Source organism: Danaus plexippus, chromosome 11, assembly GCF_018135715.1.
Source record: "Danaus plexippus chromosome 11, MEX_DaPlex, whole genome shotgun sequence".
Taxonomy (NCBI): domain Eukaryota; kingdom Metazoa; phylum Arthropoda; class Insecta; order Lepidoptera; family Nymphalidae; genus Danaus; species Danaus plexippus.
In genome coordinates this window covers 7,085,159-7,097,433 of record NC_083544.1, presented here as the reverse complement: position 1 = coordinate 7,097,433, position 12,275 = coordinate 7,085,159, and the positions used below count along the sequence as shown (strand labels likewise).

Genomic DNA, 12,275 nt, shown 5'->3' with positions numbered 1-12,275 from the left:
ATATAGCAACCCATTATCCCACTTTCTATTCCTACTGCTTTCAGCTTATCTACAATAATAACGTGTCATTTGATTATAATAAATAGAATCAATATTTGGATACAATCAATCATAGCTAATCACGTGGAAGGCATGGAGGCAAAATAAATACATTACCGGCGACTGTTGTGCACTAGAGCGGGACAAGCCGTTTTTATTCCAACTCAATAAAGACCGATTATATAAAAAAAAAATAACTGGGGAGTTCTAACCATTGTATGTAACATTATTGTGATGACGTCAGCAAGTTCGTTAATTAGCTTTTAATAAGATGAGCGGACGTGTACATAAAACGAAATGAAATTTTATATTTGTAAGGGTCAATGTATGTATGCCTTTGAACATTTTTTTAAAGAGATCGTAATAACATTTTAATCATATTTAAAAGCATATCAAGTAATTCAGAGGGAAAATATTTTAAATTTTATATATATGTATTTCTTTAATCTTTCGTTACTTTTTAAAGATATAAGTTTTAACGATAAGAATCTAAAGATTTTACATCACCCATGCGATGATACTATAAAACTTAGTTGAAAATAGTAAAAAGTTTACTAATTAGGTCAACTCGTCCCGTGCTTAGTCGCGATATTGATCTGAGGGCAATAGCATCGACCCGCACAGCGCCGACATTACTAGTCAGATGTAGTTTTTTTTTTCTTTGCAGATCCGTTTAATGAATAGTTTATATTATACAGCCAATGTGTTTATAAAAATTTTAATATAAAAAGAATTAATATAATTACGTTTTATTTAATGTATAATTAATGTCATTGCAGTTTAATTAAAAACATAACATTAGTATCGATAATGTCTATTATTAAGTGTAGTCAGTGTGCACATTTCTTTGGAAGGCTATAAAAATTAACCCAACGTTCAACTACATTGTTGTTCGATCGATTTTTCTAATTTTAACCTACTAAGCCTTTACAATACAGACGAAACTAGTTTAATACCACGTCATCGTCGGTCATGCAACCTACACTACGAATACTACCCGCAACGGCTGTGATATCAATAAAACAACAATATTATATTTATTAATATTTAAGATGCCATTATTACTACTTAAGCTCATCGAAAAAAACAGAAATTGGTTCTTAATTCGTATATTTAAATGTATTACAAGTTACTATGGCTCCGAATTTATCTGCGTAGAATAGTTATTAAATTTTTTATTTTTATAAAAATCAATGGAATTCCATAAATAACTCAAGGTACTAAGCTACGTGCCAGTGAAAGTCAAGACAAACTAGATATTGGATAAAATTAAAAAAATGTTTTTCTGATCGTCTACTGTGAACATAATATCTAAATACATTGAGTAAAACTTACTTAAACACCAAAAACAGAAACTCAAATTTATTCGTATATCTACTATAGAATAGAAAGATTACATTTTTAATTAACATTCTGAAATTAAAAAAAATTATAACCAAGCAAGGAGGTCGGTTAATGCAATAGACAGGTAAGCATTAATATTAATATCGATTGGTTCGTACTTTGTCTAAACTATTTGTTTTTAAGGTCCTTTCAAAGTAAGATGGTTGAATAAGTGACATCCCGACCAAGTGACTCAATATTTACATACATTTAAAGATGCTTTATATATGACAAATCTACCCTTTGCATTATGATGGCAAATGAATAACGAAAATTATATTTCCTATTATTTCATCTTTAATTTTCAGTTTGTTTGTTTTTTAAACAATATCTGAAAGCAAAAAGGTATTGTCATATTAATTATTTTCTTAGATTGTTCAAGATTTTTAATATGATGCTAGTCGAATTTAGTTTTTTTAGTATCGACTGACTGAGAGCGAAAACTACAGAAATTTATAGTACCAGGGCATCATAAACATAGTACAGTCGATGTCAAGCATTGTTACTTGTTAAAAACTCATAAAGACTGACTCCAGTCTGAAAAGATAAATAACATATGCCTGCAAAGCCTCAACTGCGAGAAACTAATCTTCCCATATAAGTAAACATTTAAATAATGATTTAAAGATTGTTTTAAAATATATTACGATTTATTTAGGACTTTTGTCTATTATTTTAAAGTACCAGGATTAGGATAGGATTTTTGTCTGTTATTTTAAAGTACTAGGATATCATAAATATGAGTAGGTTCGATGCACACAGATTGGTTAAAATTCGTAGCGACTCCCGTCTGGAAAGTTACCGGCAATATTCCATTCGTGAGCGACTCCGGGCTCATCGTTGTGGTACACATGGCAGCACACAGATATGTTTATGAACAAATTCTGAGTGTTTCTTGTTATAAATGAACATGTTCATTGAATTTAAATTATGTGAAACTTGACTTTTTAAATATTGTCATAAACATTGTGCTAGGTTATTATTTCAAAAGGCTGAGGCTAAGGCTACATACAAAAATTGTTGAATAATAATGGTGATTGTTGAGTTAAAAATAAGTCATTTAAAATATAAAGTCAAAATCACAGCAGCGTAAGATTATTTATTTAGCGTTTTTGCAAATGTGGTCACCGGTTGATGTGTCGGGAAAGGGGATAAGATTTAATGTTTAATGCCATCATTATTTTCTGGTATAATTACTCGTGTGTTTGTTTGTGTTTGTGTGTGTCTGTGTATATGTGTGCGAGGAGGAGATGTCGTTGCGCAGGCGCAGGCCACGCCCCGCGCTACTAATTGCGCCAATCTGTTGGTCGCGTCTCACGCACACACGCACTTTTACAAAGACACACATAAACACCGACACACACACACACACATACATACACACATGACATGACATATAGCGCATTAGGCAAATGCACGCACAGATTTTTTTGCGCCACCCATTGTTAAATTACAAAATAAAATGACGACCGGTTAATGAATAGTTAAATCCTGTCATTATAATAATAATTCCTGCAAACGTACTATAGGAACGGGTTGAGTAAAGAATGGTACTATAAATACAATATGTAGTGTCTGTAGATCTCTGAGCGAAAGAAACGCCCGGTCAATTTAATTGGTGTAGTGATGAGGGCGACACTTTCATATTCATTTACTTGTCCAGACGGGGTAATTGAAAAAATCTAGCCTGTTAAGGGACTGAGAGTAAAAAGACAAAGATGTCCGACCAGTTGGCAGATGGACGGACATTGAATGTGAACTCATCAAATTCATGGCTTTTTATTTTATGAGGCTAGAGCTTAAGCCCAGCTTCGTCCGCATCTTTAACTATGAGCTAATTGCATTCTCTGATGAAAAATTTGAGTTCGTTTTTTACATTGTGACTAACAAAATCCTGAATTTCGTCGGGTCCTGAGATTGAAAAACAGACACGAACACACTCGCAGTTTTATAATACATAAACGTATATTATTGCTAAGTGTCTAATGTATTCATTATACCTTAAAAAAATATTTGAAAATTAATCTATAAAGTCACTTAAGATTTTAGTTACCATTATCTATATTTGAAAGCAGTATATTAAAATTTTAGTATTGTAAATATTGTATTGTCCTATTGTGAGAGAATATTTTTTATATTAAGTACCTAAATGTTGCCATTACCTATATAATTACTTGCCATTATTGCCATATGCTGATAACTTTACACGAGATATCTCATACCAAAAACATAATGTAACGGTGTGAATATTATTTCAATATACAGATCTTGAGCTGTATGTTATACTTCATTCTTGATACAAATCAAATAATAATTTCGAAGCTGTTTAATTGAAACGATTATATTCCAAATATTTCTTATCAATTAACTATTTAAGATATTATCACATATATTCTCAGTATCCCAAACCCTATCCTAATCTATGCGCTGGGAGATATATTTCCATGTTACAAAATGTATATCTCAAATTTCCGTGAACACCCTGTATCACGTGCATCTCGTGACGTCACCAGCGTCGTCGTGAATCAATCCTCACAACAAACTATAAATTATCGAACGAACGTCAAAACTGACCTGTATCGTGTTACTTAAGAGAAACACTTCACAATCAGAAAGACATTTTATGTCACGAAGACTCGCAAGCTTATATATTAAAAATATCCTTTACTAATCATATTATACTTAAACTTTATAATAGTAAAAGCTTTATCAACAAAAAAAGCTGAATTTTAATTAAACATGTATAATAAAATGGTACTGATAAATCATCATTAAAAAATATAATTGAATGTAATACATTTACACAGGTTTTATCAAAGGTCGTCTAATCACGTACGAGCTTCTTATCTTAATAGATATATGTATGTCGTGCGTTGAGTTCGAACATCATTATGTTAAGTGACAAAATGTTACTTAACATATAAATCCACGTGAGACATATCGAATGAGGGAGAAAGAAAATATCTCAGGCGATTAAACGCGATATTAAGGAGCCGGTGAGATGAGAAATAAAAATAAAACACGGCAGTTTATTAAACAAATAAACTTAATACAATTATGCGGTGGCCGATTGAGGGTGAAATGCGCCCGGTCGTAAAACGTAAAGTAAAAACGATCTGTGTTGTCATCGTAGCGGGTTTATTCACACCTGAGCCAACTTAAAAATATGTTTTATAACCAAGCAAAGAACGACAGGACAAAGGGGTTATAAATAAACAAAGTAAGCGCGAAATGATATTATGAAATGATTTTCATATGTACGATTTAACGAAGCAATAAAATGAGAGCATCAATCGAGTAACACGCCCGACGACAAATGAATTCACCAAATTTAGATATAGCCGAAATATCGAGCGGCATCGCTTGGAACAAAACACGATAAGACTTAGTTTACAAACAGGCTGAAAATTATACGAGTACACATCGTGGTACATAAACTATGTGACATTACTGCTTTGAACGCAACAAAATCGATGTCCAGTTCCGATTCCGAGAAATGACACAGTTTCTTAAATGTCACATCACTACCGACACAGCGCTTAATAAATTTAAATTATAAGGACGCACGCGAATGCAACCCTTAAAGACGACCTTATGGACTAGCTCCGGTACACCTTTGGGTGTGTAGTTGAATTATAAAGAAGAGCCACCTGTCTCCACGGAAAACTTTATAGCGACCATAAAATTTAAACCTCAAAAGACAAAAACGATAAGTATGAAACGATGTTGTATTTTTTTCTTTTAGGGTCGAAGACCATTTTAGATCGTGTTTACCTAAGCTGTCACCTCACAGAATTGTGATTTTGACTGCTCGGACCCGTTGAATTAATTGTGGAGTTTTGGAGAGATATCGTCTGATGTGCGATAAGGTTCGCCGGACGGCTGGCTACCATCCTGCCGGCAATTTGCTTTAAATACTGACAGTTTGGTTTTGTGAAATACTATTTTAAAACATTTATATTCGGCAATCGGATCTTTAGTAACTTTAAACGTTTTTGTATATCGTTGGAACAGAGTCATCAGCTTATCTTAATTTCTTTATACTATGTAACAGTGAGTTTTTCGATGTAGCAACATAAAAAAGGAAGTTACATCGTCTTAATTTCTTCAACTTACCATGTGAGCCGACAGCCGACGAATAAGGGGCATGCATTTGTTGATGGTAGTAGCGGGCGCGGCTGTGATGGCCGCCCTCCAGCGGCGAGTGGAAGAACCCGTCGCCGTTGGTCTCGGAGCTGACGTCTCCAGCGGCAGGGCTGCCGTTCACGCGGCTATCGTACCACCGCTGCTGTAACGCGCCCGCGCTTGCGCCCGCTCCGCCACCCTCTCCGCTCATGTCCATGACCGCTGACCCGATCTCACAAACCATGCATCGCTTTTAACACACGCACTTTAAGTCCGCACTCCTATCCGCATTTCCAGTCAATCGCCCCAAAATACTATATCAGCTCAGTATCCCGATGACCCTCGTATCACAGCGTTGTCATCATAGACAGATCTGTTCACGCGGCCTCCGAATTCACACCCGTATCTGTGAACAAACAAAAGATTAAGCATTCGCAACATCAAAGGAAGGAAATAATAAGTCGGTATTATGTGGATATAAAAAAAAAAAAAAAAAACAATCAATTAAGATAAAAATTGTCCGCTATCAAGACGTCCGTGATATCGATACGCTCCCAATTTGATTAACTGATATACCGCAAACACTTGATACGGCCGCGATAACGTAACCGCGCATTAAGCGTTGTTGGCCAGCCGGGCCGTGATTTTTATTAATACTAAACCCACCGAAGATATCAATTTGTTGCCAGAATACGATTGGAATTATCTCAGTATTGTCACAGGACAAATGATTACAGCGACTCGAATCGCGTTTTGTTATTTAAATAACCAGATATTCCTGTGAGGCGCGTGATATGTATAATTGTGGATGTACGTACATATGTGTCGCATTCTATGAAATAACTCGCGACAGGAGGCGTCTACACAAACGCCTCGCGAATAAATAACATATTTATTCAACTGTACGGACACCGTCCAAGAATTTGTTTCGTATAATGAATTCAGTTTTTACCTCCACGATATAAATTAATGACTTAAAATATATATATCTATTTATACGAAACAAACGAACTAATAGTTTATAGATGCACTTTATCATATAATAAATATATATACTTATATAAAATTTATTGGCGCAATAACGAAACGCTACTCCCATCTATTAATTCGTATTAAGATAAGATACGAAGAAAAAAAAATGAAATAAAACGCCGATTACACTTATCGGATTCAATGTCCAATTCAATAACGCCATTAAATATAAATCAAAGTTAATTATATTTTATAAATAATTTAACGGGACATTTAAATATACTATATATTTTACAAAAATAGCAACGAAATGTAAAAAAAATTCTAGGTACCTAAACATGTGCACGTTGACTTTGCAATATTAATTGATATCAGTTAGGAATAAATTTGAACAAATAGTTTTTGTTTCTAAACGGAGTCCGGGTAATGACATCAACGCTCAAGGGAATGTGCGAATTTTATCCTATAAATTTTTGAACACATGCAAAGATTACGCGTGCTTCTTATGTGCATATGTAGTTAACCGCCATTTTTTATAAACTCAAAAAAATATACACACATTGTGTTATAATTTTCTTTATTATGTTGGCATCATTAAGTCGTTCTTTTTATGAAAAATCTCATGATTCTATACACAGTAACTAAATGTTATATAATTGATTTCAATGTTACTTTTATTTATTAATATATAATATTAGTAAAAATTATATTATTTCTATAAAATTGCATTCAATTAGGTACACTGATATATACACTCATTATATCACTCTCACAAACAATTTAAAAGAAATAAATTATTTATACCTATGTGTTTATTTCTATATATAATTATTAATAGATACATCGTTTGATAAAAAATACTTTATTTGTGACTTATATCAGTCATTATAATTGATATTTATATACTTTTAATATTACTATATATTTTCTAGCAGATAACTATAAAAAAAAGTCCTTTATAGTATAAATTATATGATATTCTCACCAGAACTATGGGATGTTGATATATAAACGGTAGTCAAAGTTAAAATTTTATCACAACCACCAAACCCACTATCTGAGAATAGACTGAAAATAAAATCATTTGTCTGATAATAAAAAAAAAAGAAATCATATTATCGCAATTTGCGTCCATTTCATACGATTTCCTAGTAATGTATTGATAAGATAAATATAAAGAAAAAAAAACCAAATAAATAATTAATAAATTTAATATTTTAAATACGTATACATTATTTTTACTTTATATGTATGTTAGTTCTGCATATGCAACATCCATTCAGTCGTAAATCAAAACATGCATAAATACATTTAGATTGTAGATTATAATATGTAATAAACTATAGAATATTTACTTTACTGTACGTTTGGACATTATAACTGAATGTACTTTCATATAAAAATATTTGTTAAATGCAAAAAAATATATATATAAAAACCTCAATAGATAATAATTAAGTGGAAAATTGGGAGGATCATGTTCATGAAAACTCACCAATTCCGATCGAACGTGTATATATAAAAATAAACACACACATGCTTACATACAAATATATATGTGTATACACCTATATCTGTGGATGTGTGTGTGTATGAATGTTACGTAACAATTTTATATAAATCACTGCTGAACGCCGTATCAACGGATATCAGATAAGATGTAGGTTATTATTACAACAATTCCATTATAACATATCAATTTAATATGATTTATTACTTCACTTGCTAATAACGGGACGATATTCTGTAATAATTAAAATTATATAAAAAAAAAAAACATTTGCTTGACTTCAAAAATGTCATCAATAAAAGCAATTCTTATATTTATGAGTATTTTATATGAAACTTATTTGAGCCTCAATATAAGGTATTTGATATCTGCAAGTCAAAACTAACTTAAAATGTTAATATCATATTAATAATTAATAAGTTACACTCCAATTAAGAATTTGTTTCCAAATAATATTCAGAAATATCAACTGTCATTTATTTAAAAAAAAAACAATTTTTTTTTGTTCTGTATACTCTTTGAACGTCGAACGTTTAAATTATTCATCCGAACTAATTTCGATGAACTGTTGATGGATCAGATTAATATTTTAAGTCTCAGTAAACAAAAGATTATAGCTTTAATAGAATGCATTTTAATACTGAAACGTCGAGACAAAGGCGATTAAACAAAATCCCTTCAATATTATACTGACTGAACAATCTTGTCAGTCAATTTGAGGTCCTAGGTTGAGTACAATCAGAAATAATTTGAAGGAATATTTATATTTTAAAGTTTAACTCTGTAATTATTGTTATTCTATTAAATTCAATAAATCTCTGAATGCAATTTTAAATTAAAAATATGATAAGATATACCTACATATATAAATAGTTAATATAACCTTATATTTCTCTAATGTCAAATAGTCTTACAGCCGAAGTAACCGAACTTTCCATAAATTTGTTTGATGACCAGCTTAGATATAGAAAAAGTAAAATCACAGGATATCATCCACATATATATGTACCTCCGGCGGAAGCAGCCGTACACATACAGGAGGCTTATCGGCTAATCGATGCTAGCGTTTGCGCATCTCAGGCGGCATTCAAATTTCGAACGCGGACTGTCATGGCGGCCAATCGTGGCGTCCGAAAAAAAACAAGTAAACTGACATTGACATTGATTTGTTGTTACCATTGTATTTATCCATACAGCCGCATTGGATATCGAAAATTAAATACATACATTAATATATATCAATAAATATTAAAGCAAATAAACATATAAACAAGATGTATCTCGATACCTCCTAAAGTTATGATACATCTAAAGAATGAATAAGAATGGCATTATACTGAACAAATTAATAAAAATAATTTTAATATATATAAATAAATAAATAAATATAAATAATAAATTTAAGATATAATTATAATTTTATTAATAACAATTATATTATTCTATTAAAGACATTTATTTCATTTGAAAATATCCTCAATAAAGCATTTAAATTGAAAACAATTTAATAAAAGAATTTATCAATAATAACATAGAGACAACACATATTAGAGATTAATTTTTATGTAACTGAATTTAATAGATATAAACATCTCTTAACTTTGTTTGAATACAGAGTAAAAATTAAAAAAAAAAAACAAACAAAATATATCTGAATGTTTCAACAGAATTTATATACAAATAATATTCGAAAATTAAAAAAAAAATAAACTGAAAATATTCACAAACAAACTATTTATGATAATAAGAACAAATTTTTGTGATTTGAATATCCGTATAAATTTTTTATATGTATACATTTGTAATAAATAAAATGTATGAATATTTCATGTATATAACAAATTAAAGAATTCAATATTAATTCTATTTATTGGTAAAATTCTTTTTATATATATATAATTTTTAATACGGTGAAAGTTCTAATTAATTGGTCTCTACATTGCGCTACCGTCGGCTACTATGTACCATACTCTACATTCATTCTATTCTCTAATAGTATTATTTCTCTTATATTTAGGTTCTATGATCAATATTTTTCATATATGTTAATTATTTTGTGTGATTCTCATAATTTTTTATTTCTTTTTATATACAACATAGTGTAAGTTAGTAAGTTATAGAGGATAACTATTTGTGATAAGAAAAATATAACGGCTGTTTTATTTACAATTAATTATTATGAATTATAATAAAGGTAAGGAGAGATAAATTTATTTAATTTTATCATATTGCAACAATAGACACTATATATGTTGTAATTATATGAAAGATATTTAAATTTTTCCATAAGGTTATATGTATGTAATGTATGTAAAGTGAAATATATATAATATAATATACCTGAATTGTCCTGATAAAGTTATTATCACAAAAATATCGTTCACTTTCACTAACAATCACATATAATATTGTATAAATAAAAAAACACACTGTAATCATACGCTCCATTCCGTCTGTGAGTCCATTTTTATTTTTATATTATTATTACATGTAACACTAATATAACAAATACTGTTTGAATGTTTGTTGGTTGTGTTTAGTGCGCAGGCGCAGCAAAGCCTCGCCCGCACGTGATGCGGCGTCGTTGGGACGCGACCCGACACTAAACCAGTCCTATGACTTTTTGTTGTGAACACCGAGTCGGACGGCTTCGGCACACTTCGGATATCGTCGGCCAAGTTCGGCGGTGATATAGAGTCGATGATAGAGTCTAAACTCCGAATCCGATTGGCTGGGCTCGTGCACAGGCAGCCCAGAGGGCGTCAGATGGGAGTGTTCCATTTTTAAAATTTTCCTTTTCTCTTTTTGGGCGGGTGTGTGCGTCAGTCGCGCGCCGCTCTTGATGGATGGCGGTAGTACAATGGTTATAAATATAATGCGTTATGAATGTCACCGGCCGCCTGACGATATACCTACTTGTTGAGATTAATATAACTTTATTTAAAATAACCATCATATTAACTTCGTTATAAATTAATAAACGGTTTTATACAAGTAACGTACAATAGTTCCGGTTAGGTTTTAATATATAAAATTTTTTTTAAACTGTAATAGATACACAGTTATGCAATTTGCTTTCAAATAGATTTTTCTTATTATGTTCCTACAAATGATTAAAAATAAAATCTCTATTGAATTAAAAAAACTACTATGATTATATGTTTTTCAATATCTACTATTCGTTTCAATTAATAAATTAATTGTTATTATTTAGTTAACTTATAAACAATTATCAAAAAACCGACAGAAAATTATTTAAATGGTGTTTCATTTTAATTTCTTTACATTTTAAAATTATTTGATATTAATGATTACAGATTTGTTTAATACTGTAAATTAAATTATACAAGTCTTTGTCCGCGGATTGTCTCGCTTTATTTTATAAGGCACATATAATTTAATTTCCTTGGAACTTAACAACTGTACCTACTTATAAGGTATTCTAAATAGTTAAGGCACGTTTGTTGGTGAGGGTAACACATTTCAAACAGACATCTCAAGTAAATGAGTTCATTGAAAAAAAAGGTTTTATATTGAAATATTTTTTCAGACTTATATACATATTTTATTTAACTTCGAATTTTTTTATATTAAAAATCTAATATGTATTTGTTGTCTAAATAACAACAACAATTATTTAGACACCACTGACGGACGGTGAAGGAAAACATCGTGAGGAAACCTGGACTTATAATTTCAAATTATAAGTTTGAAATCGCCAAACCGTCTTGAGCAAGCGTGGCGATTAATGCTCAAACCTTCTCCATGCGAGAAGAGGCTTATGCTCAGCAGTGGGCTTCCGATGATGATGATGATGATGATGATGTATTTGTTCTATACGATAATAGTTTTTATATAACTTTATGTTTAAGTATATCAATATTTAAAGTGTTATGAATTAGATGCTTATTAATTTCTTTATAAGAAAAACAATTATAATAACAAAATGTCAGTGAAGTGAATGTATTTTTTATATCATTATTGATTTCTATAATGATGATAATTATTATGTTATGATAATATAAATATTTGTTAATTTCGTTACAATAATTACATTTTATATACTTGTTTTTTGTATTTTACACGTTCATGCATAGAACACATTCAAGAATCTGAATTTAATGTCCAATATTTAAAGTCTTATCATGTTTTATGTCATTAAATATATATTAAAATATACCTTTAGCAAAACTTCTTCTATTTCATATATATATATATATATATATATATATATATATAAATTTCT

General features: G+C 30.5%; 1 protein-coding gene across 5 annotated transcripts in view; it reads right to left on the bottom strand.

Moving 5' to 3' along the window:
• LOC116765699 (GATA-binding factor C-like) overlaps positions 1-10,648 on the bottom strand; it is a 57,977-nt gene extending 47,329 nt beyond the window's left edge. Inside the window, exons 1-2 of one of the 5 annotated variants that reach the window (XM_032655281.2) lie at positions 10,370-10,648; positions 5,539-5,953 (exon numbers count right to left, since the gene is read on the bottom strand). In XM_032655281.2, coding sequence (XP_032511172.1) covers positions 5,539-5,791 — 253 coding nt within the window. In that variant the 5' untranslated portion in view covers positions 5,792-5,953; positions 10,370-10,648. Of the gene's footprint in view, positions 1-5,538; positions 5,954-7,504; positions 7,594-10,369 lie in introns of those variants that run through there. The other 4 variants (XM_061522055.1, XM_032655280.2, XM_061522054.1 and 1 more) reach the window with 4 other exon arrangements.
• Positions 10,649-12,275: the final 1,627 nt, after the last annotated feature.